Source organism: Pongo pygmaeus, chromosome 12 (assembly GCF_028885625.2).
Source record: "Pongo pygmaeus isolate AG05252 chromosome 12, NHGRI_mPonPyg2-v2.0_pri, whole genome shotgun sequence".
Classification (NCBI taxonomy): Eukaryota; Metazoa; Chordata; class Mammalia; order Primates; family Hominidae; genus Pongo; species Pongo pygmaeus.
In genome coordinates, this window is record NC_072385.2 from 61,971,896 (window position 1) to 61,995,414 (window position 23,519).

Here is a 23,519-nt window from a genome sequence, read left to right on the forward strand (position 1 = left end):
TCATTGGTGAACAAGTGAGTGAACTCACGAACAATGGGCACCTGCCTCAGGAAAAGACAACTGTGTCGGCGTTGAGGAGGGCAGATGACACGGGCCGGCCCGGTGGGGATCCGCCAATGTCATGCCTTCTTGATTTTGAAGTACATTCTGGTTTTCAGGTGTGGACATCAGCGTGGCTCAAGCTTGGGGAATTTCTCTCAAAGCAAGTAACAAAGCCTCTTAAAAACCCAATCTGGGAACTTTGGGGAAGCATCTCCCTCCCGTCAGTCTCTCCTCTGATGTGTCACCCATTTACGAAACACCTACTCTGTGCCAGGCATTGCCCATTCAAGTTGTGAAATGGCCATTGCTGCTCATGTGGCCAGTGGCACCTGCCCAGAGAGGCCATCCCTGCCCATCCTGTTGAAAATTGCATTCTAACACACATAGCCTCACATGCACCTACACAGGGCTACTGTGGAAAATGCGGGGCTCTTCAACCTTGGCATTATTGACATGTGGGGCTAGAATATTCTTTGCTATGAGGCTGTCCTGTGCATTGTAGGATGTTTAGCAGCATCCCTGGCCTCTACCTGTTAGATACCAGTAGCATCTCCACTGAGTTATGACCACTAAAAATGTCTCCAGACATTGCCCAATATCCCCTGTGGCCAGGTTAGGGGGAACTGTGCCCTGTAGAGAACTAGTAGTGAAAACTGAATGAAATGATACCCCACAGTCCTTGGCAGGTACCCGGTTTAACTCTTTCATCTCTCTAGGCTCTTGTTAGATAATACTCCTCCCCTCTGGCCTTCTGTAAATTTCTTGAATTCATAATCTTTCCTCTGCCACCGGGCCTTTACACAGGGATGTCCTCTCCATTTGGAATGTCTTCTCAAATGAGCTAACTCAGGCTCTTCCTTAGCTGCATCATCTCTGAGGCATGGGCACCTCCTTGGCTGCCCAGCCTTCAGCAGCAGCCCCTACCCAGCCTCTCCTAGCTTCTCCCCTGAATCTACCCTCCATGTATGCAGGCAAGACATACACACTCCTTTATCCCCTGCACCCAGCCCAACATCGGGCATGTAGTGGGCATCCAATGAAGATTTATCACATGCTATCAATCAACAGAATTCCCTCGCCCTAAGCCACATGTGCAGCACCCAGGCCTAAGGTCCCAGGGCAAAGGACAGGCAAGGTGCATCAGATAGCACCTCCTACCTTCAGGAAGCTCAGAGTCGGGTCTGATGTTACTGTGGAAAAAGGGATTAATGTGGACTCACTTACAACCCAGGATGAGGCCATCTGTGAGGTTGGATGGAATGGGGTAGGCCTTTGGAAGCCCCTTCAGGAAGGCTTCCTGGAGGAGAGGAAGGAGGGTGCTGGAACTGGGAGAGCAGCAGCAGCACACTGGAGCTTAGAGGAAAGGCTTGGCCAGGTGGACAAGGCCAGGACAGGGAGGGCTGCTTTGCCTCTGCTCCCACTCTGAGCCTCGTGCAGAGCCAAGCTGTAGGAGAGGCTGATGCTCTGGTTTCTGCCCACCCACCATTCACCCCCACTCACACACACACACACTCTTGCCCAGCCCCAGGGCCAGGCCCAGGGCATTGGGTTTCCCACAGTCACATTCCTGCCTTGATAGCTCATGCCACCGCAACTCCCAGGCTGGGGCTGGCAGCCACGCGGTCTGTGGCCACGCACTCCACCTTGGGCTAGCTGTGTAAGGGATCTTGCTGCTCGTCCAGGGGACTGGGTGGCCTCCAACCCGCTGCTGCCCGGCTGGAAGCCATGGCTCCCTGGAGGAGCCTGAGCATAGGAATATGAGGAACTCTCTGCCTCCCAGAGCCACAGGGCTCCCGCAGGGGTCCCCACAGCCAATGGCCAAACTCACCTGAGTCTGCCAAGGACTAATATCCAAGGACCACAGCCGGGAGGAGATAGTCAGGTTCTGGGGAAACACAGCCTACAAAGGGGACTCCTCAACCCACCTAAATCAGATCAGTACCAAGATTGAGCCCACCAGCATGTCTGAGATTCCTTCTGCACCACGGGGTGTCTGTGCCCTCTGTCTGCAGACCCTCTGTTTGCAATGGTGCCTTGCTCTAAACAGGGCCTAGAGTTCTGGCTCAGGATCTATAAAGTGGAGATAGTAAGGTGACAGAAGGGCCACAACAGGGGTGGACACAGCAACAAGTCACAGGCTAAGCAGTGAGGCTTCCTGGGGCTGAGCAGGCAGGGGAAAGCCCCACAGTGGCCAGAAAGGAAACATCTCAGGGGCTACCAGGAAGGCCACAGAGACCTTCCCTGCTCCAGCAGAGTCAAGCAGATGGGTGTGGACCAGCTGGAGGCTGGCTACCGTCCTTCACTTTATGGGGAGGACTCAACTCCTACACAGGATGGGCCTGAAGAGCACCTGTGGCAGGGCTGTTGGAAGAGGCACTACTGCTGGGGGCCATCCCCCATCTCTTATGTAAAAGGGGTCAGGGGGCCCCTGAGAGCAGCAGGTGCTGGAGTGAGCGCATGTGGTTCACGAGAGCAGATTATATTTTCAGGAATTCTGCAAGCCAGTTGTTAAACACAGCCATCAGTAAAAATTAAATCATATACATTTACCACTAAAGAAACAATATTTAAAAACTCAAGGTGGTAAATATTGAAATCATTCTAATTTCTTTTCTTTTTTTTTTTTTTTTTTTTTTTTTTTTGAGATGAAGTCTTGCTCTGTCACCCAAGCTGGAGTGCAGTGGCGCAATCACAGCTCACTGCAGACTTAACCTCCCTGGGTTCAAGCAATCCTCCCACCTCAGCCTCCCAAAGTGCTGAGATTACAGGCATGAGCCACTATGCCTGGCCCATTCTAATTCTTGTACTACCTTTTCCCGTTATCTCTGCTCCTGAGGCTGCTTCCATCTCATGTATCTGCGATGGAAATATTATGTATCAGTGTGCTACTGCCCGTCTCTTCCCAGCTCTGTGTTCAGTGGTGCCACATTGCTAGCTTGAAATTGGTCATGGCAGGAACAGCTACACCATGGAAATCAGCAAATGCTACAAACCAGGGCTGGGGATTGTTTTGTTTTGTTTTGTTTTGTTCTGGAGACCTAGTTGTTAAACATTGACCAGCACAGTTCTAGGGTGACCTTCCAGGTCTTCACCATCTTCACTCTCTTCACTACGGGCTTTGCTGGGACATCCAAATGCCAACACAATGATGTAGTGTACACTACTATAAACCCTGCACAACCCAACCATTATCCATAAAATGTTTCACAATATTCATGGGAGGAAACACAGCTAAACAATTACTACTTGGCTTCTCGGTTGCCTCAGTTTGCTTAAGTGTAAAATGAAATGGGAGTGCTGACAGACCCTATCTCCTAGAATTGCTGGAAGGGTTAAATGAGATACTATGCGGACAGGGCAGAAGGCAATGGCTGGCCCATGGTACATGCCCTAGAACAAAAGTTGACAGACTTTGTCTATAAAGGGCCAAGTGCTAACTACTTTTGACTTTGTGGGCCATAGGGTCTCTGCTGCAACTGTTCGGCTGCTGTTGTAACACAAAAGCAGCCACAGGCACTACGTAGGTGAATGAGTACCAGCTGTGTGCCAATAAAGCCTTTTTTTTTTTTTCTGAGATGGAGTCTCCCTCTGTCTCCCAAGCTGGAGTGCAATGGCATGATCACAGTTCACTGCAACCTCTGCCTCCCAGGTTCAAGCAATTCTCCTGCCTCAGCCTCCTGAATAATTTTTGTATTTTTAGCAGAGATGGGGTTTCACCATATTGGCCAGGCTGGTCTCAAACTCCTGACCTCAGGTGATCTGCCTGCCTTGGCCTCCCAAAGTACTGGGATTACAGGTGTGAGCCACCGGCCAATAAAGCCTTATTTACAAAAGCAGGCAGAGGGCCAGATTTGGCCTGTGGGGCATAGTTTGCTGACCCCTGCTCCATAAGAGGAGGTTATTATTTTTGTTGTGTTTTTAGCATTCCCACCTGATAAGCAAGAAAACTGGGGCCCAGAGAGGTTAAGGTCTTCCCTGGGGCTACACAGCAAATTAGCTGGCAGAACCTGGGGTCCTCCTGCCCACTCTCAAGGCTCTTCTCAGGCTCCTACTACCCCATCAGAGCTCAAAGTACCTGAGCAAAGTTCTGGAGCTACAGATGGTTGAATGCCAAGTCAGGGCTGTGGGGAACCCAGGGCCCACTTCATTTCCCTGGCTGCTCCAGCCTCAGCTTGCAGGGAAACCCCACACAGGCCAGGAGCCCAAGCCAAAGGAGGGGAACCCTTTAAAAGACAGAATGGAACGCAGGAACACACAGACTCCCTTTCTAATCAGGGCTGATTGCAACCTTAAGTGGAATAGCAGGCGAGAGTGCAACCCCATTTAATTTACAGCTGGAGCCAGGGCTTGGAAGCAGCTGCTAAACTCCTTGCAAAACTACTGGCTGGCCCCTGGGGAGCTGAGGGTGGAATCAGGAAACCTGGAGAATCCACGATGCCACGTGTGGGCTGGCGCAAGCATGTATGCGTGTGTGTTTGTCCCTCTAGGGTTTCCATGTCTCCACATGTGGACGTTGCAGAGAACACTGGAGCAGGTTTCATCCCATGCCAGGGTGCCTTGGTAATTAGGACAACTCTATGGCCCAGTTTGCCTGGAATGGTCCTACTTACGCCTGTTTTTCTAGTATGATTATTAATAGTGTTCCAGACTGGACAGTAAATTATATGGTCACTCTAGCAATGTCAGATGAACACCCTCATGCATGTACAATGACCCACATGGGTGATACCCAACACATGCGCCCAACTGTAACACACTCCTCTGCAGCCATGAATCTGGGCGCTGGCATTTTGCCTGAGGCACATGGACACGCAATAGAATCCTCCAGACCTTGGGGTTCAAATCTTGAGCGAGACAGATGCAGGGTCCACGCATTTAGAGTTACCCAAATTGTCCCCTACTGTGGGGCAGTAGGAAGAGCAGCGAGGCCTCTGCTTGAGAGGAGATCCAGCCCTCAAGCCGCCCATGCTAGCACAATGCCAGGTATAGAACAGGTGCTCAACTTGAATATTCAAGAAACAGAGTCCAGAGATCCACAGAGCTGCCTTCCAACACCCCAGCCCCAGCCCCAGCCATAGGCCTTGTTTCCTAATGAGGTAAACCCCTCGCACCTCCCAGGGCCTGCCCTTGCTCATAGGGCCAGCTCTGGGAACCAAGCCTGGGTCCCCTGCCCACAGCATGGCTTCCTTCAGGTGCAGAGCCGCCCCTCCCTCCCCATCCACATCTGACCTCCTTTTCAGCCAGCTCAAGTCCCAAATTACTCCTCTCTGGAACCAGCCTTTCCCTGACCCACTTCCCTGCACTTCTGACTCCCAACTGGCCTTGCCTCTCCGGCTCAGGCTTGAGCCGCCTGTCTCTGAGGGTCCTCTCTACTGCAGTTGGGACACTGGCCTCCACCAACCCTCTGGAGGTTTCCCAGGGTTGGGGCCGGGGGGCCAGCTCCTCTCTAGCTGCCCGACTGCCCCAGGACTGCCAAGCTGCCTGGCTATCAGGTGAGGAGAAGCCTGCCCAGGGCAGAGGCCTCTAGCCAGCAGCATCCAATCCTCCTACCCTGGGACTCCACCACAAAGGGACTCCATGGAGCAGGAGGGACATGATGCCCTCATAGACGTGGGGGAATGAAAGCGCCAGATGGGGGTTTGGCTGCTGGTCAGGGGACACCTGGAGAGAGGGGCAGAAGAGCCACTGCCCGGACCTTGGTTCTAGCACCGACTCATGCTGTGCTGCTGGACATCCCCACTCAGGCCTCATCCAAGGCGACATTAGGGCTCGGAGTCGTTCCAGAGCAGCACTGTCCAGTAGACCTTCCTGCAGTGGTCAAACTGTCAACGGCTGCACTGCCCAATGTGGTAGCTGGCCACTCGGCAGGAGTGGCTACTGAGCACTGGAAATGTGGCCTGTCTGGGGAATCAAATGTTCTTATTCTGATTACTTTAACTGTAAACTTAAGTAGCCACCCACAGCTAGTGGCTACTGTGTGGGAGAGCACAGCTCTAGAGCCTCAGTCTCCCCAGCTGTAAAATGGGGCTAATAATAGAATCCAGCCTTCTGGGGTCACTATGAGATGATGCATACAAAGCCTGGTTTTTAGCACATGGTAAAATCAATATTAATAATTCTTATCCTCTATGGGGTCCTGGATCCCCTGGAGCATTGGATAAAACCATGGCCCTTACACCAGATCATACATGCGTGCGTGCACATGCACAACTTTGCATCCAGTATCAAGATGCTCCTACAGCTCCCAAGGCAGGTCAGGCATGCCTTTAGAAAATGAAAGTTTCTTCCAGCAGCAAAAATCTCCAAGACTCTGAGCACACGTTGCCGACATTTCTGTCCCTCCCCTCCCTGCCAGGCCCAGGCATCTCAGAGAACCCTTCCCAACACTCAAGCCAAGCACAGAGGCAGGGCTTGGAAAAATCCTCGATCATGGAGGGCAGGCCCAGGGCAAGGGCAACAGGATGGATTCTGTGAGCTCATCCCGGCAGCCGTCACCAGAGTTCCCAGAGAGGCCGGTGGCGTCAGGAGGGGGTGACTGGGTGGGAGGCGGCGGTGGTGGCTGCTGTGGCCACAAGGGGTGTGGGGTGGAGAGGGAGGCTGGATGGAACGCGCTATAATAGCGGCTTTGTGCTCTGCTTCCCAGCTCCCTGGGAACGCCAGGAAGATTATGAAACCCGGTGTCTTTGGAAATGCCAGGATATTAGCTGGAAAAAGAATAATACGAAAATAAAATAATGCTCGGGATGGAGACAGCAGACGATTAGCAGACGGAGCCAGGGCCTCCCGCTCCGTGGAAGGAGCCAGGCTTGGCCCCTGCAGAAGGTTTCAGGGAAAGGCTGCCCGTGCTAATGAGCAGACAGGGCCTGCCTTCCAACAAGACGTCTTCCAGAGGGGAGCTGGCAGGCAAGGCCCAGCTCGCTGGTGGACGTGTGGGTCAGAGAAAAGGTGGCAGGAGGCAAGGGGGCACCACAGACCTGGTCCAGAACTGTCAGATTACCAGCAAGGCTACCTGGCTTCTACCCACGGTCCTTCCCCAGCCCCTGCATGGCCTGCCTCCCAACATCCTTCTTCAAGAAGCCTCCCCTCATTAGACACTGCCACTCTGGAATGACTCTTATTCTACCTCCAACACTTCAAAGACACAGATTCTAGGGGTTTAGTTGCACTCACATGTGAACATCTCTCTTCTTGATCAGACAGGAGTTCCCCATGAGCCAGGCCTCCACCATCAGATCAGGGGATCATTAGAGGTAAAGACCACATTTCCCCCACCAAACAGCAGGGAGAACATGTCATCTTGCCATACCTCCCTCTCCAGGACCCTGGCCACACACCTCCCAGCAGGAATGCACATGCTCTGCCTCTCTCAGAAGGGAGAGAGGCCAATGGGAGCCCCATCTTGATGAGGCACTTTGTACTTCACATCTGTGCTACTCCGAGATGGCCCCTGGACCAGCGGCATCAGCATCATGTGGAGGCTTGTTAGACACAGAGACTCTCGGGGCCCACCAGACCCTGAATCAGAGTCTGCATTTTAACAATATCCCCAAACGGTGCCTGCTTTTGCTAAGTCTGAGAAGCGCTTCGCTACATGCATCGTCATTCATCCTTAAAATGGCCCTGGGATTCAGTTACTTGCACGAGTGAGGTAACAGAGTTGCTAATGGCATGAGTGACCTGTCCACAGCTAGTAAGCAGGGAAAGCAGAATTCGAGCCACAGAGGCCTCACCCATCCCACCAATGAATCACCAGGCATCAGGGACCCATGGGCAAAGACCAGCTCTCAGGACAGAAGCCAGGTCCTAGCACCCAGAAAATCCAACCACCTTCCCCAGGAGGCAGGGAGGACCTTAGCCCCAGTGCTGTGCTGGGGCATCAGGACATCCCAGGACAAAGACAGCAGCTCGGCAGCGGGAGCCCAAACCGTTCTGGGTCCCAGCAGGAAGACAGAAACGTGACTGTGGAGGGGGAGTGTGAGTGTGAAAAAGTGTGTGTGGGGGGGGTGTGCATGTGATTGTGTATGTGTGAGTGTGTGTAAGAGAGTGTATGTCAGAATGTGTGTGTGTCTATGTGTTGGTGTGTATGAGTGTGTAGAGTGTGTTGGTGTGTGTGAGGGTATGTGTGTGATTGTGTACATGTTAGTGTGAGAGAGTGGGGGGGTGCATGAGAGTGGGTGTGTGTGTGTGTTGGTATATATGGGAGTGTGTAGAGAGAGTGTGTTGGTGTGTGTGAAGGTATGTGTGAGAGTGTGATTGTGTATGTGTTAGTATGTATGGGTGTTAGTGTGTGGGGGTTTTGTATGAGTGTGTATGTGTGCGTTAGTGTGCTTGTTGGTGTGTATGAATGTGTGGAGAGAGTGTGTGTTGGTGTCTTGGTGTAACAGAGTGTGTTGTTGTGTATGAGTGGAAAGAGTGTGTGTGTTGGTGTGTATGTGTGTGTGTTGGTGTGTAAGACAGTGTGTGAGTGTGTGTCACTCAGGTATAGAGTCTTCCAGACAGTCAAGTGGGCCTATGGCCCTGTCCAAATGCCAGACACACCTAAACCTTCCAAAACTCTCTGGTCCTCCAGCTGCAGGTCTGTGGGATCCGCCCTCTGAAGCCACCGCCTCCCTCTCTGGTTCTCTCTGCCAGCCAAGCTGTCCCAGGACTCGGGGCTTTGCCACTTTGGTCTCTTCCATGTATCACAGGCAAGTCACAGGTGAATTACAATCCATCACCCGACCATGGCTGCTGACTTCACGCCTGGTTTCAGCGATCCCTCAGGACAGTCTCTTCCACAAGAAGAATACGCAGATCGGTCTCTCTGCTTCTGGGAAGTGCCCCCCTCATTCTCCCAGGCGCTGAGCCATGAAAGCTTGGCCTGGGTCCCCCAGCCTTGTCACTTTCTTCCTCCAGGCCCTAGCCAGCCCCAGGGCCCATCCACGCTTTGTCCACGTGTCTCCAGTCACCTCTTCCCCACTCCTGGCCCCCTCGGCTCCCGCTCCAGCCTTCCTGCCCTGGGCCGCCTGGCAGGCAGCCGTCAGCTGTCTCCCTCACACAGCACTTCACCGTGTGTGTCAGCCTTGCCAGGGCCAACCGTGAACTCATCACAGCCTGCCCCACCCCGCCCTGCGGCCTGGCAACCACAGGGTCCCCACTGTCCACCTCTGACCCTTCCCTCCCAAAACCCTGCAGTCCCACCTCCCTCCACCTCAGCCCCACGGCCTCACGCCAGGTGGTCACCTCTCCTGGATCTCTACCCAAGACTCCTGGGGTTTCCTGATGGGAGACTCTGCCTCCCAAGCATCCTCCGTGGCTGCTTGACTGATGGTCCTAAAGCCCAGCTCTGACCAGAGCACTCCTCTTGTCAACAACTCATACTGGCTCCCTACTGTTCTGGTCACCGTCTGGACCATCTGGAGCTCTTTGCCCAACATTGCTTTGGTTTTTGTTTTTTGTTTTTCTTTTCAGAAGCTCCTCTCCCCAGTCTGGTGGCACTGTCAATCACAGAGAAGGGGCATGGCCCATGCCGGCCAATCAGAATGCTCCATCCCTCACCCAGGTGCAGGGGCTGGCTGGGCACCACCAGGCAGAGCCGGTCAGTCATGCCCAAGACTTCACTGACATTACTGACAAAACAGAGTGTAGCGCTGTGGGCTGGGCTATTTTATCTAGCAGGACTTTGCTGGCTGGAGGGATGATGTTGGCCTTTTGTCACCAGCAGCATCTTTGCTACCACACAGAGAGCGCCCGTGTGAGACAAGGCCAAGACAGGGGTGCGAGTGCTGGGGACACTGTGTGAACCTGTTTCCTGCCAGGCCTAATGCCTGCTTCACCTCTTGGGTTCTTCCCAGCTCTGTGAGCCCACAAACCACTTTTCTTCTCAGCCCCTTTGAGTGGAGCTCTGGCTCATGAAAACAGATCCTGATTACACAGGGTGCTTTCCTGGCCTTCTCAGACCTGGCCCTGACTCTAAGGCCTGCCAAGGTCTTTATACCCCACCCCTCAGCTAGAGCCGCAGGACCATCACCAGCCCCTGCCCAGTGCCCAGGCCAGGCCCTTTCTGACTCAAAGCAGAGGGGGCCACAGAATACCAGCCCCACCCCAGAAGGCTCCCCAGCTGCTCTGACCTGGGCAGCAATTCCATCCTATCTGGCCCCACCCTGGCCGGAAGACCAGTCCATAGCCCAGAGAGCCGAGAGCTCCGCTACCTCCCCTCAGCCTCCCCTTGACCTGGCCCCAGGACAAGGGAGGGGCTCTCTCCGAAGCCTGTGGCAGGCTCCTCTGATGTCCTCAAGCCCCCAGAGAGCTTCCTCTCCTATACTGCCACTGTTGGGCCTTGTCCACCATCGAGGCCTGAGACTGACAGAGCCTCCCCAGCCCACCCACTCCCTCTCAGGGCCACTGCTGGCTTCACCACCCTGCCAGTGGCCAGCCCGACAGATCCTGAGCCTCCCCACGGCACTCCTCCAGCCTTCAAAGCCAGGCTGTCCTACAGATAGGTGCCCAGCCTGACCCCAACCACACAGCTGGCTTCACATGGACACCCTCAAATCCCATGGGGCTTGCTCCCTAGGGCCCCAGCCCAAACCCCTAGGGAGGTGCCAGTCCTGGCTGGATTTCAGAGGGAGTGGCTCCTTCTCCAGAGCAGCAGAGTGGGGACTGGCTGTGTGCCAGTACCGAGTGCTCGCTCAGACTGTCCCCGAGGTACCTGCTCCTCTCTTTTGGGGAGCCCATCACCCAGGCCCTGGAGAACCTTGAGCCTACCCCAGTTCCACTGGCTACAGAAAGCGCACCCTGGGCAGGAAAGCTATCCTGGAGCTCAGCTTCTAACAGAAAGTGCACCCTGGGCAGGAAAGCCATCTGGGGCTCAGCTTCTAAGGCACACCTCTTCCCCAAAATTGCTGGGGATGCCCATGAGATGGTCTCTGCCTCAAGAGGATGTACATGCAACCAAGGACACTCTGGGGCCACAAGACCTCTCTCACTCCTCCCATGGGCCTCCTCGCCCATCTTCATGCCAGCCAGCCAGGCACAGGCCAGCCAGATGGCCAAGGCCATCTTCCCCTCTGCTTTCATCTTGACACCCCCAAGTAGTAGCAGCAAGTGTTTCAGTACCAAGGAAGGAGCTTTTTCATTTTAGAAGAACACCCAGACTGGGGCTGCTTTCCCCACATGCCACCCCACAGGTACTGACGCCAGGATGACCAGCCAGTGTTCCATCCAAAAGTCCTAACCTTGGGTCCCTGCGCCTCTCCCACATCAGCCCGAACAGCCCTGGGAAACCAAGATACACCCCACCCGAACCAGGACAAGTGCAGCCCCACATACCAGGGCCCCCTCAAGGGCAAACACAGCTGCAGGCCCCGTCTTCTCCAGTGGCTCCATGCGACGGCGCCAGCGGCGGCGGCGGAAGGCATCTGTCTTGCGGTACTCGAGGTGGAACTTCCAGCCAAAGAGAGAGGCGTATTCCCAACCCTCGCCCTCCGCCTCCGCCTGCCTGTGCTGCAAAAGAGAAGGGGCAGACTCAGAGGCCGGTGGGAAGGCTGGGGGAGTTCTGTGCTCAGCTCCACCTTTGCCTTCCTGTCCTCCATGACAACTCCCCACCAGCTCCCACACTAGCACCCTCCAGGTGGGAAAACCTGGGAGGGCCACCTAGAGGAGAGGGGCTTTCTGCAGCCACAGGAACCCCAGGTTAGAAAATCAGGAGGGGAGGCCAGGCATGGTGGCTCATGTCTGTAATCCCAGCTACCAGGGAGGCTGAAGCAGGAGAATTGCTTGAACCTGGGAGGTGGAGGTTGCAGTGAGCCGAGATAGCACCACTGCACTCAAGCCTGGGCGACAGAATGAGACTCCATCTCAAAAGGAAAAGAAAAAAAGAAAAAAAAAAGAAAAATCAGGAGGGGAGAGGAGGCTCCATGGGCTGCGGGGAGAACCAAACAGCCAGAAAGGGAAGGTAGGCTGACGCAGTGATGAAAACACTGGGCTTTTGACTTGCTTATTTGTTTGAATTCTGGGTGGATTTCATGAATCCAAAGTTTTCTTGTCATTTCCGTTTTCATCTTCACATCCTGTAGTGGGTCTGCAGCTCAGAGGTAAAAGGAAGATCCTATTTCCCAACCACAGCCAATTTCACCCCTGGGAGCTAGACCCAACTTAGCTGTGGAGGCACCCCTGTACCTCGTTCATGGGGTCCCTTTCCTTTCCTGGGCCTGAAGGGAGTCCTGGCAGCCCCCTTGCCATTCAGCTCCTGGGAGAGGGTGACCTGGCACTGTTGTCAGACACCACCTGAGGTCTGGGCCAGGAGCACAGTGACAAGGGCCAGACCTGGAGGCCAGCTGTGCCAATCTCCAGGAAGGATGCTGGCTGTGGGGTGGTGGACAAGGCACATGAGCCTGGGCAGGCTTTGCCTCTGTCTGCTGGGCGCCCCTTCAGGGAGAAAGTTGAATCTGTCTGGTTCACAGCACCAGGAACAGCTGGTTGTCCAAAAGCCTTGCCCCTCCCTGGACCCAGCAACAGTCCTCTCTAGGTTCTCTGCCCCCAAGGAGAAAGGAAGGAACCTGGGTCATGCCACAGGCTACTCCTGGACTAAGGGAGGTCCGGTTCTTGAGCCAAAATTCAAATGTGTGTTTAGGAAGGAAGATCATAGACCAAGAAGGTCCAAGGCAGGCGGGCACAGAGGCTGAGCAGCACACAGGCCCCTGTGTGACCCCGGAGCAAGTGCATGTGCTTGCGTGTGCTCATCCATGTGCACGACGGGCCTGACAGTATCCCATGGCATCTGTGCTCGACTGTGGGCATGTGTGCTTGCATTGCATGAATGCCAACAGGGCCCACCCCAGCCCCCTCACCAGCCAGTGTACACGTGTGGCGCACCCATCCCCAGCTGCCATCAGCATCGACAGCTCCCAGCTCCCAGAAGCCACCTGCTCCAGGGAACCCCCATGCTAAAGGAAACCCCCTCACTGAAGAGATAGGTATGTGCCCCAGCTCACCGCAGCAACCCCAAGCCTAGACAGATGGCTGAGAGGATACAAAGCCCAGCCCTGCCTCCAGGTGAGGATTCTGTGGTGTTCCGAGTTGTGCACCTCCCCAGGCCACAGCTCAGGCCACAGCTGACCTGCCTGAAGCCGCATCCTTGCTCCTCACACTCCCGAGGGCACTGCCCCAATAACGTGCAGCCAAATCCACGTCTTAGCTTCTGTCTCCAGGAAACCCAGCCTAAGACACAGTCTGTGGGTGTCTTTCCATCTTCCAGGTTGGTGTGTGAACTTTGCATGTGACCTCCTGTAATCATGGGCATCTGAGTGTGTCTGTCTATAAGCATCTGTGGGTGTGCTGGGTGCAATCTGTGGGTGTGCTGGGTGTGATCTGTGGGTGTGCTGGGTGTGATCTATGCTGGTTGTGATCTGTGCATGTGCTGGGTGTGATCTGTGCTGGGTGTGATCTGTGTGTGCTGGGTGTGATCTGTGGGTGTGCTGGGTGTGATCTGTGGGTGTGCTGGGTGTAATCTGTGTGTGCTGGGTGTGATATGTGCTGGGTGTGCTGGATGCAATCTGTGCTGGGTGTGCTGGGTGTGATCTGTGCTGGGTGTGATCTGTGGGTGTGCTCGGTGTGATCTGTGCTGGGTGTGCTGGGTATGATCTGTGGGTGTGCTGGGTGTGATCTGTGTGTGTGCTGCGTGTGATCTGTGCATGTGTTGGGTGTGATCTTTGGGTGTCTTGGGTGTGATCTGTGCTGGGTGTACTGGGTGTGATTTGTGTGTGCTGGGTGTGAACTGTATGGGTGCTGAGTGTGATCTGTGTGTGTGCTGCGTGTGATCTGTGCATGTGCTGGGTGTGATCTTTGGGTGTTTTGAGTGTGATCTTTGTGTGTGCTACGTGTGATCTGTGCATGTGCTGGGTGTGATCTTTGGGTGTTTTGGGTGTGATCTGTGCTGGGTGTACTGGGTGTGATCTGTGTGTGCTGGGTGTGAACTGTATGGGTGCTGAGTGTGATCTGTGTGTGCTGGGTGTGATCTGTGTGTGATCTGTGGGTGTGCTGAGTGTGATCTGTGGGTGTGCTAGGTGTAATGTGTGTGTGCTGAGTGTGATCGGTGCTGGGTGTGCTGGGTGTGCTGGGTGTGATCTGTGCTGAGTGTGCTCGGTGTGATCCATGCTGGATGTGATCTGTGGGTGTGCTGGGTGTGATCTGTGTGTGGTGGGTGTGATCTGTGCATGTGCTGGGTGTGATCTGTGTGTGTGCTGGGTGTGATCTGTGTGTGTGCTGGGTGTGAGCTGTGTGTGCTGGGTGTGATCTGTGTGTGTGCTGGGTGTGATCTGTGTGCTGACTGATCTGTGCATGTGCTGGGTGTGATCTGTGGGTGTGCTGGGTGTGATCTGTGCTGGGTGTGCTGGGTATCATCTGTGTGTGTGCTGGGTGTGATCTGTGTGTGTGCTGGGTGTGATCTGTGTGTGCTGGGTGTGATCTGTGTGTGTGCTGGGTGTGATCTGTGCGTGTGCTGGTGTGCTAGGTGTAATCTGTGTGTGCTAAGTGTGAACTGTGGGTGTGCTGGGTGTGAACTGTGGGTGTGTTGGGTGTGATCTGTGTGTGCTGAGTGTGAACTGTGGGTGTGTTGGGTGTGATCTGTGTGTGTGTGCTGGGTGTGATCTTTGGGTGTGCTGGGTGTGATCTGTGCATGCACTGGGTGTGATCTGTGGGTGTGATCTGTGTGCTGGGTGTGATCTGTGTGTGTGCTGGGTGTGATCTATGTGTTGGGTGTGATCTGTGTGCTGAGTGTGATCTGTGGGTGTTCCCAGTGTGATCTGTGTGCTGGGTGTGATCTTTGGGTATGCTGGGTGTGATCTGTGAGCACCTCCAGTGAGTCCCAGGTGTCTGTGCATGCTGTGTGCACACATGCATGTGTCTGTGTGCATGCAGGTCTGCATCTGTGCCTGCTGGCCACCTGTGACCAGAGGCCTCGCTCCCACCCACCACCCACTGGCTCACCCTCTTCAGTGCTTCCATTTGGCTGAGATCCCTCCTGCGCAGGCGCACCCAGCGCCGCCGTCGGTGTGTGTAGTACATCTTCTCAGCAGGGACCCAGTGCTTCGGCTTCCGCTCCGGGGGGATGGTGATGCTATACTCCCAGCCTGGGGGAGGGGGAACCCGTCACTCATTGCTTGGCAGTTCCCCGCATCTCTCCTGGGACCATCTCTCCTGGGACTATCTCTGAATTTGGGGCATGGTCACAGACTCTTGAGCAGCCACTGACTCTCGGTCCTAATTTGTAGCTTGGAGTGGGGGTGCCTTCAAGAAGTATCCCTGGGTGAAATGGCCCAGTGAAGAGCCCTGGCATTCAGTTGTCCCCACCAGCATGGCTTGAGAGCTTGCCGGGGATGGGGCTCGCCAGGCTCCACATGCTGCCCACCTTGCTCATCGACAGCCCGGTTGAGGTCTGTGGACCATTCTTCATCTTCCCACTTCCAGCCCAGTGGGCACTCAATGTCATCCTTGGGAAGCACCTTCTCCCCGTTCTAAGGACAAAACCGAACAGGCAAGCAATGAGAGGAGACAGACAGATGTGAGCAGGGAGGCAGAAAAGATGCAACTTGACAACATACGTCCTCCAAGTCCCAGACAGAAGGGCAGAGCCCCAGAGTCAGTGTCCTGCCACCACTGCACCCCACACTTTCTCTCTGGAAACCAAAGCATGAAGGCTCTGGAGGTAAAAGGAGGCAAAGAGGAACATGCCCCACCCTTCCCTGAGCACCAGGTGCCTCCAGAGACCAAACGTCTAGACTCCACCTGCCCCTGAGTGCCTGCTTTACCACATCGGTGTAGTTGTCACTCATGTAGATCCACTGGCCTCCGGGAAGCCGGGTCTGGTTCTCAAACACCTCTTCCACGAAGCTCAGGTGACCGGCATCCATGTCATGGAGCAGACTGTGGAGGAGGGCTGGTCAGAGTCTCTGCTGGAGAGGCCCCCATCCATCTACCACCTCCTGGAGAGCACCCCTGCCTGTGTCAGCCTCACCCCAACCAACAATGAGAGACATGGGGGTGGGGAAGGAAGGGTGCAAGAGACCAAGGCAGACAGTGAAAAGGAGACCTAGGGACACTCCGAGATAATCAGGGACAAAAGAGCACATCACCCAAGATAAAGAGAAAAGGAGGCCAACTGAAGACAGCAAAAGGAGGATGAGCAGTCGAGGCTTGATGGATAGTTGTAAAAATATAAAGTTTTATCAAGTTGTACTCATAAGATTTGAGTGCTTGACTGTATAATATGTTATACTTCAACTTTTTTTAAGTAAAAAAAAATTAAACACCACAGAGTTGAATGCCAACCAAACAGGAAAAGGAGAGGAGAGAGAGGCAAAGGCAGCAATAGACATGGAGAAGGACCACGTGGATCTGAGAGGGACTGAGAGAGAAAGAACCACTCAGGGGATGTGTGAGCAGCCCAGACACGAGAAGGGTTCATGTGCAGAGGAGGTGATGGGCTTGTTCTGGGTGTCTTGGAGGATGGGGCCACACCCAATGGGCACCACACAGAACGGAGGCTTAAGAATAAAGGCCTGGGCCGGGCGCGGTGGCTCAAGCCTGTAATCACACCACTCTGGGAGGCCGAGGTGGGCGGATCACCAGGTCAGGAGATCGAGACCATCCTGGCTAACACAGTGAAACCTCGTCTCTACTAAAAATACAAAAAAGATTAGCTGGGCGTAGTGGCGGGCGGCTGTAGTCCCAGCTGCTCAGGAGGCTGAGGCAGGAGAATGGCGTGAACCCGGGAGGCGGAGGTTGCAGTGAGCCGAGATCGTGCCACTGCACTCCAGCCTGGGTGACCAAGCGAGACTCCATCTCAAATAAATAAATAAATAAATAAATAAATAAATAAATAAATAAAAGGCCTGGCCGGGCGTGGTGACTCAAGCCTGTAACCCCAGCACTTTGGGAGTTCGAGGAGGGAGAATCACTTGAGCCCAGGAGTTCAAGACCAGCCTGGGCAACATAGTGAGACCCTGTCTCTACAAAAAATTTAAAAATTAGCCAGGCATGATGGCGCACGCCTGTGGTCCCAGCTACTCAGAAGGCAGGAGCAGGAGGATCACCTGAGACCAGGAGGTTGAGGCTGCAATGAGCTGTGATCATGCTATTGCACTCCAGCCTCCAGACAGAGTAAGACTCTGTCTCAAAAAAAAAAAAAATTTTTTTAATGAAAAGAATAAAGGACTGTCTGACCATCCAAGCCCTTCTGGAAAGGACTGCTGCCTGGCGAGCCTCAGTCCTGGGAGAGTTCAGTGGAAGTTCCTACGACCAGCGGAGGAGCAAGCAGAGGACTCAACAGACCCCAGCCTGCCTCCAAAAGGAGGGTGCAGTCCATGGTGGGCAGCCTGGCCTGGCTCTCCCCAGCCCTCCCTGCCCACGACTCACGTCTTCTCCGGACACACGAACCAATCTCCAGCCCAGGTCCAGCCGGCCGAGGGGCGGAAGCTGTCCTTGGGTAGCTTGATCTTGCCCGTGACGTCAGAAAACTTGGGGTAGGTGAGGCCCGTTGTGCCCCAGTTCCCAACTAGGGCCAACTTGGTCTCGTTCTCATACTGGAGGGCCAGGAAGAATGAGACGTGAGCAGGGGGCCAAGGCAGCTCCAGGGAGTGGGAGGCAGAGGTGGGGGCTGGCAGGTACTCACGGTTTCAGCAAAGACAGACAGCTTCCCCTCAGCAAACTGGTTGAACTCCTTCTCATCCACAGAGAGCCCAAACCACAGCTTGACCCGTATCTGCACTGGCATCCGGGCCCCAGGCACCTTCTCCATCGGATACTGGGTACCAGAGAAGGACAGAAACCCACAGTCCCCTTCAGGATCCGGATGTCCCAGTGAGAGGCTGGGGAGGAGGAGTCCTCCAGGCCTGGGTAGACCAGCCTGACACCCTGACTGGGAGTGTCCCCTGTGGGAGCACTTACCAGAATTGCATGGAAGGGGAGTGTACAATTAAGAAATGCCCACCCACCCCCTACCCCTCACCAAGATTCCTCCCCGTCAAAGGCAAGGGCTACATCATTCCCTCCTAGGAGCACTCTGCAGAGAAGAACCATGTCTAGCCCAGGACCTCTCCTCTCCCCTTCTCCCACCACATCCTCGCTTCCATTTTCTTCTGGAACAGTGCTTGCCAATGGAACTTTCTGCTATGATGAAAATGGTTTATATCTTCACCATCCAATATGGTGGTCAACTAGGCCCATGTAGCTACTGAGCATTTGAAATGTGGCCAGTATGACTGGGGAAGTAAAGTTTTCATTTCATTTACTTTTAATTAATGTAAATTTAAATAGCCATCTGTGGCTACCATATTGGACAGCACAGTTCTAAAACTTGTCTCTAAAGGAGATACAATGATACAGATCTGGAAGGAGAAGAAATTAAAGCCTCCCCCTCCATATTCAGTATTTTATTTCTTTGGTTAGTGTATCATCTAATAACCCTACCCTTTCAAGTGATTATCGGCATGTCAACCACTATTCACTGGTCTTCAACTGCTTTTTATCCTGAAACTTTCAGAAGCTCTGCCAAATGGAATAACCACAACAACCCAACATGAAACAAAAATTATTCTCCACAATTACTTCACCATTTGATTGAAACCAAAGGTCAGACATGGCCTGAGGATCAGAAGCTCCTGCTCTTAAAATTCACATTGTCCCCTAGAGGAGGCAACACATTAAGTACCCAGGCCTAGTGTCACGAGCTCAGAGCAGTATATCCTTCGGGGCAGGGAGCCGAATGAGAAAAGGGGTGGGTTCAGAAGACAAAAGGGCAGCTGAGGTAAGGGGTCCCACGCTGGTCAGGGAGGCCTGGATCCCTGCAGGGAGAGCCCAGGGCAGGTAGGAGGCTCAGGAAGGGGCAGAGGACATGCCAAAGCTGGGGCCACCTCACGCTTCCCTCCTGCGGACACAGCCCCCCTTCTTTTGGTTCATCTTCAATGAAGGAGCCCCTGAGTCCACGTGTCATGCCCCGGGGAAACCTCTCCACGGCTGTTCGCTTGGGCTGTCCTCTCCCCCGGGTGGTTAAGTGCCTTTACCCTCCAAACCACCAGCCCCAGGGAGATGGCAGGAATGCCTGACCCCCACTTCCCCCATCCACCCCCGGCTCTCTCCCCTGTCCTCCCCCAGACGGGGCCAGCCTGCCGGACCCAAAATAGCAACAGCAAATAAAGAAATGTCTAGTTTGGGGCTCCTCTCTCTCTCTGCTGGTGCTCATTTTTTCCAACTTTGGTTTAAGTTAAGAAACACCAATGTTTTCTTGGTCTCTGCTTGCTGCCAACATTTTTGTAGAGCTTGCTCAGGAGCTACTGGCGGGGCTCATAAACTCAGTGGGGAAGACTTCGAGAAACAATTCTATATCTTTTTTTTTTTTTTTTTTTTTTTTGCTTGAAACCAGGGAAAATTTTCAGTTTGCATTTCCCTGAGGCTACATAGCCAAGAGGTCAGAACCTGGAGCTCATCCCCTCCCAGCAAGTCCACCAGGCACAATTCAGCAGCACCCCCCCCCCCGCCCCCCCCACCCCACCATGCTCGCAGACAGCCTTCCCCGGTCAGCCCCACTCAGATATGGCCACTCCTTGACTTCCTTTCCTTTCTGCCCTACCAGGCCAGGAACTGGCTTAGGAGGTAGACTCTCAGAGGTTAGGCTCTGGAACTGGCTTAGGAAGTAGACTCTCAGAGGTTAGGCTCTGACAAGCACAGGAGGTTAGAATCTAATGGGAAACATGCCCCAGGTGGCCTGTGAGCAGGTGGATGGGGGCAGCCTACTGCCTAACACACACACACACACAGACACACTCACACAACTGTGTGCAGACATCTACTATCCCTGGCCTTGAGTTGACCTCCAGTCGTGGCACGCATAGAGCAGGGGAGCTCCCCAAAAGGAAAAGGCGAGAGGTGGGGAGAAAAACTAACATCCATTGATCACTTAGTTCCAGCAAGACCCATCACCTGTGTCACCTAACTCAACCCTCAAAACCTGTAAAGTGGGCAGCCCCACCCACCCTCATTTTACAGATCATAAGACAGCAGGCAATTCAGAGAGGTTAAGCAACCTGCCCAAGGCCACACAGAGCTCCAACCAGCCCTGGCATCCTCTGTGCTACTGAAACCTGCCCTCTCCACACCCCCCAGGGGACAACGAGACAACTGGCCAATATACGAATGCATCAGCATCACTCAGGGGGCTCTGCTTCAGGGTTCCAGGTTAAAGTAAGTCAACAACAACTTCCTGGAAGAGGGGAGGAGGAAGGAGAGATGTAGGGAAGGGGAAGGTCGAGCGTGGAGGGGCTTTGGGGAGGTGGACTAGGCTGGATGAAGGCCTGGTGCCTTAGGCTGAGTCCTTGAATGCTAGTAGAGCTATTCAGGGCAAATGAAAAGAGGTAAGGAGGGCTGGCGCGGTGGCTCACACCTGTAATCCCAGCACTTTGGGAGGCCAAGGCAGGTGGATCACCTGAGGTCAGGAGTTCGAGACCAGCCTGGCCAACATGGTGAAACCCCATCTCTACTAAAATTCAAAAAAAAAAAAAAATGAGCTGGGTGGGATGGCAAACGCCTATAATCCCAGCTACTCGGGAGGCTGAGGGAGGAGAATCCCTTGAACTTGTGAGGCGGAGGCTGCAGTGAGTGGAGATCACACCACTACACTCCAGCCTGGGCAACAGAGTGAGATTCCATCTCAAAAAAAAAGAGAGGTAAGGAGCAGGCCTGCTTCTCAGGGCCACTCCTCCCCAAGCACGGGCAGCCTTGCTGACACCCCTTCAAGGAGGGCCCTCCCTTGGGCCTGGGCAGCCATCATGCAGGGAGGGATCTCCCACATTGTGTCCTGCACACCAGGCCACACCATGACCACAGCAGTTTTGGCTCTATGTCCGCACATGAGCCTAGAGAGGAGCACAGATGGGCTCTCCCCAAGCACCCGCTCACCTCCCTGTCACCCGTCCCCAAAGCTGGTGACTCTCCTGGAAAGGAGGAAGAGGGAGCAGGGATGGGTGTTAGAAGAGGAGAAAGGGCAGGAGAGGTGGGGCCTGGTGAGACTGAAGGACAGAATTACATGCTCCCAGCTCTCCAGTGGGTCCAGATTGTGGTGTGCCTGTCCCAAGCCCCAGATACCAGCCTTCCCAGCAGGGGGGACCTGAGCCTCAGAGTGGCTCCAGCTCCAGTCCAGGGCACTCGGGTTGGTGTGGAGGCCGGGTCATGCAAGGCCTGCTAGTGCCTGGGAGCTGAGAGGACTGAGGCCTCCCTATAAGGGACCTGCCTGGAAGGACAAACACAGCCCCAGGGGTCAGCCCTCCCAGATGGCCTGGGCCACAGACTCCACCTCATTCACTCCCAGTGCCAGTGATTCCAGCTCAAACCTACTAACTTCCTAGACTAGGTGCAGGGGCCTGGGGACTTTGGGGGGAACCGAGGAAAATTGTTTTACCCAAAGACCTCCTCTCCTTCCAAGACCACAGCCTAAGAACTAAGATAGGTCAAGAACAGGAGAGGGAAACAGAAGAGGCGGGAGAAAGGCCTTATGTTGGGAAAAATACGATCATGAGTTGGGAAAAAAGAAAACTCACTTTCAGAAAGATTGTCTGCAGCTTCCCACAATTCTTGCCACAGTAGCTGGCACCCCGCCGGGAGAAGAGGACTTGGTGGGCGGGCACCCGCTGGTATGCCACACGCTTGTCTCCCTGCAGCATCCAGATGATGATGTCCGGCAGGCTGTTCTGGGGCTGAAGAGAGGGTGGTGGTCGGGGTGGGGATGGTGACACACCAGGCCCACGCCCCACAGCCACACCGTGAGCTGACCTCTGACTCAGAGGCCACAGAAGCCTCTCCTCTCCCAGCTTCCGTCCCACACGCTGTCCACCCTGGCCTTCCCCCAGACCTCCCAGGGCTGGCCGGTGTCTGGCTTGAGTGGCAGTGAGCCCCCAGAGGACAGAGCATAAGGCTGCCCCCAGCTCACATGAGAAGCCTGCCAAGGTTACTGAGCTGAGTACATCCTTCTGGGAAGAGACACTCCTGCCTGGACCTCAAACCTTACATTCTTAGGTCCTCGCTACCAGGTAGACATTCCCAGGGGGCAAACATCAGAGAACTAGATTTGACCAGGGAGGTAACATTACGCCTAGGACACCACCCGCCTTCCTCAGCCCCAAGAGCGGGAACAGATCCATGGAAGGTATGCCCTTCCCAGAGGACACACACCCTCCTCCCCTAGCAGCAGGACTCCCATGGCCTGCAGACACTGGACTCTGAAAATGGTGACTAGTCCAGAACAAAACTGCGAGGCCCTTAAGCCCCTCCAGCATGATTGACAACTGCTCCCAGCTGCACACTCTGGAGAGCAGGCTGATTGGGTAAGGGTCCATTTGCTTCCAAGGATGATGAGCAAAGTGAGCCCAAGTGAGCCCCAGGTCTCCACCCAGGGTCCTGCTGAGCTGATGCTCCTGCGAAGCGGGTGAAGCATGCCCATGCTTCACTTCACTGAACCCCAACAGCGAGCCCAGGAGGCAGGACAGGCAGCCCCATTTGACAGGTGAGGAAATTCAGGCTTCGAGAGCTTAGGAGCCAACGCAGGTTTTTCTGACTCCAAATATGTGTTCCTAACCACTATACCAGGGGTTCTCAAAGTGTGGCGCCCACAGCAGCAGCAGCTTCCAGGAACTTGTTAGAAATGCATATTTTCAGGCTCACTCCAGTTCCAGGGGGGCAGGAACTAGAGGGGTGGGCCCTAACCTGCTTTTCACAAGCCCTCCAAGGGATTCTGATGCATATGCAAGTTTGAGAAGGGCTCTCTCCATGAGGCCCTTACAGTGACAGCACCATTCAACCTTAACCCCTTCCAGCCATATCACAATTTGTGTTTACAGTTCACGGGTCAGTCTGGGCTGAGATTACAGAGGGAAGCCCGTGACCAGCCTGAGGGGTTGGTCTGCTGCCACTGTGAGGGGTTGGTCCACAGCTGAGCAACACAGTGTCCACCAGGGAACCAGCCTGTGCCTATAGGCCCTGCTGACTCCAGGGACCCACATCCCTTCCTGAGCAGCCTCCCTCTCCCCTTCCACAGCTTCCTCCAGCAACCCCTCTCCTGGCCCTGCCCTTCTCACACTCCTGGGGAGAGCCCCAACCTCCTCCCTGGGAGTCCCACATGGCTCTGGTCAAAGCATGCAGCAGCTGTGTCTGCCCACCACTTATGAGCAGACCCTTCTCGTTCCAGACAAATCCCTGACCTGCCTGTTTGCCACAGAACCGGGTGGGTGCATCTGACCACACAGACCTCAGGGGGAGGGTCTGCAGGTGGGGAAATAGTTCCCCAAAGACAAACCAGAGCCGGTTCTCTCTGATCAGATACAGCAAAACTCAGAGTTACTGAAAATGTAGCCTCCTTGGGCCTGGGGTTCAGAGGCATCCAGGACAACAGGAAACAGAGGATCCAGGCAGGGCAGGTTGTTGGCCAGGTGCAGACAGGCACTGGCTGGCAG

At 54.5% G+C, this 23,519-nt stretch overlaps 1 protein-coding gene across 16 annotated transcripts in view; it reads right to left on the minus strand.

Moving 5' to 3' along the window:
- The window catches only part of DYSF (dysferlin), a 232,878-nt gene that overhangs the window by 101,619 nt on the left and 107,740 nt on the right, over window positions 1-23,519 (minus strand). For all 16 annotated transcript variants that reach the window (XM_054475263.1, XM_054475258.1, XM_054475261.1 and 13 more), the window contains 7 exons: window positions 21,612-21,767; window positions 17,693-17,824; window positions 17,437-17,603; window positions 15,831-15,945; window positions 15,431-15,536; window positions 15,010-15,152; window positions 11,353-11,526 (listed from right to left, as the gene is read on the minus strand). In XM_054475263.1, the coding sequence (XP_054331238.1) occupies window positions 11,353-11,526; window positions 15,010-15,152; window positions 15,431-15,536; window positions 15,831-15,945; window positions 17,437-17,603; window positions 17,693-17,824; window positions 21,612-21,767 (993 nt within the window). The remainder of the gene's footprint in view (window positions 1-11,352; window positions 11,527-15,009; window positions 15,153-15,430; window positions 15,537-15,830; window positions 15,946-17,436; window positions 17,604-17,692; window positions 17,825-21,611; window positions 21,768-23,519) is intronic.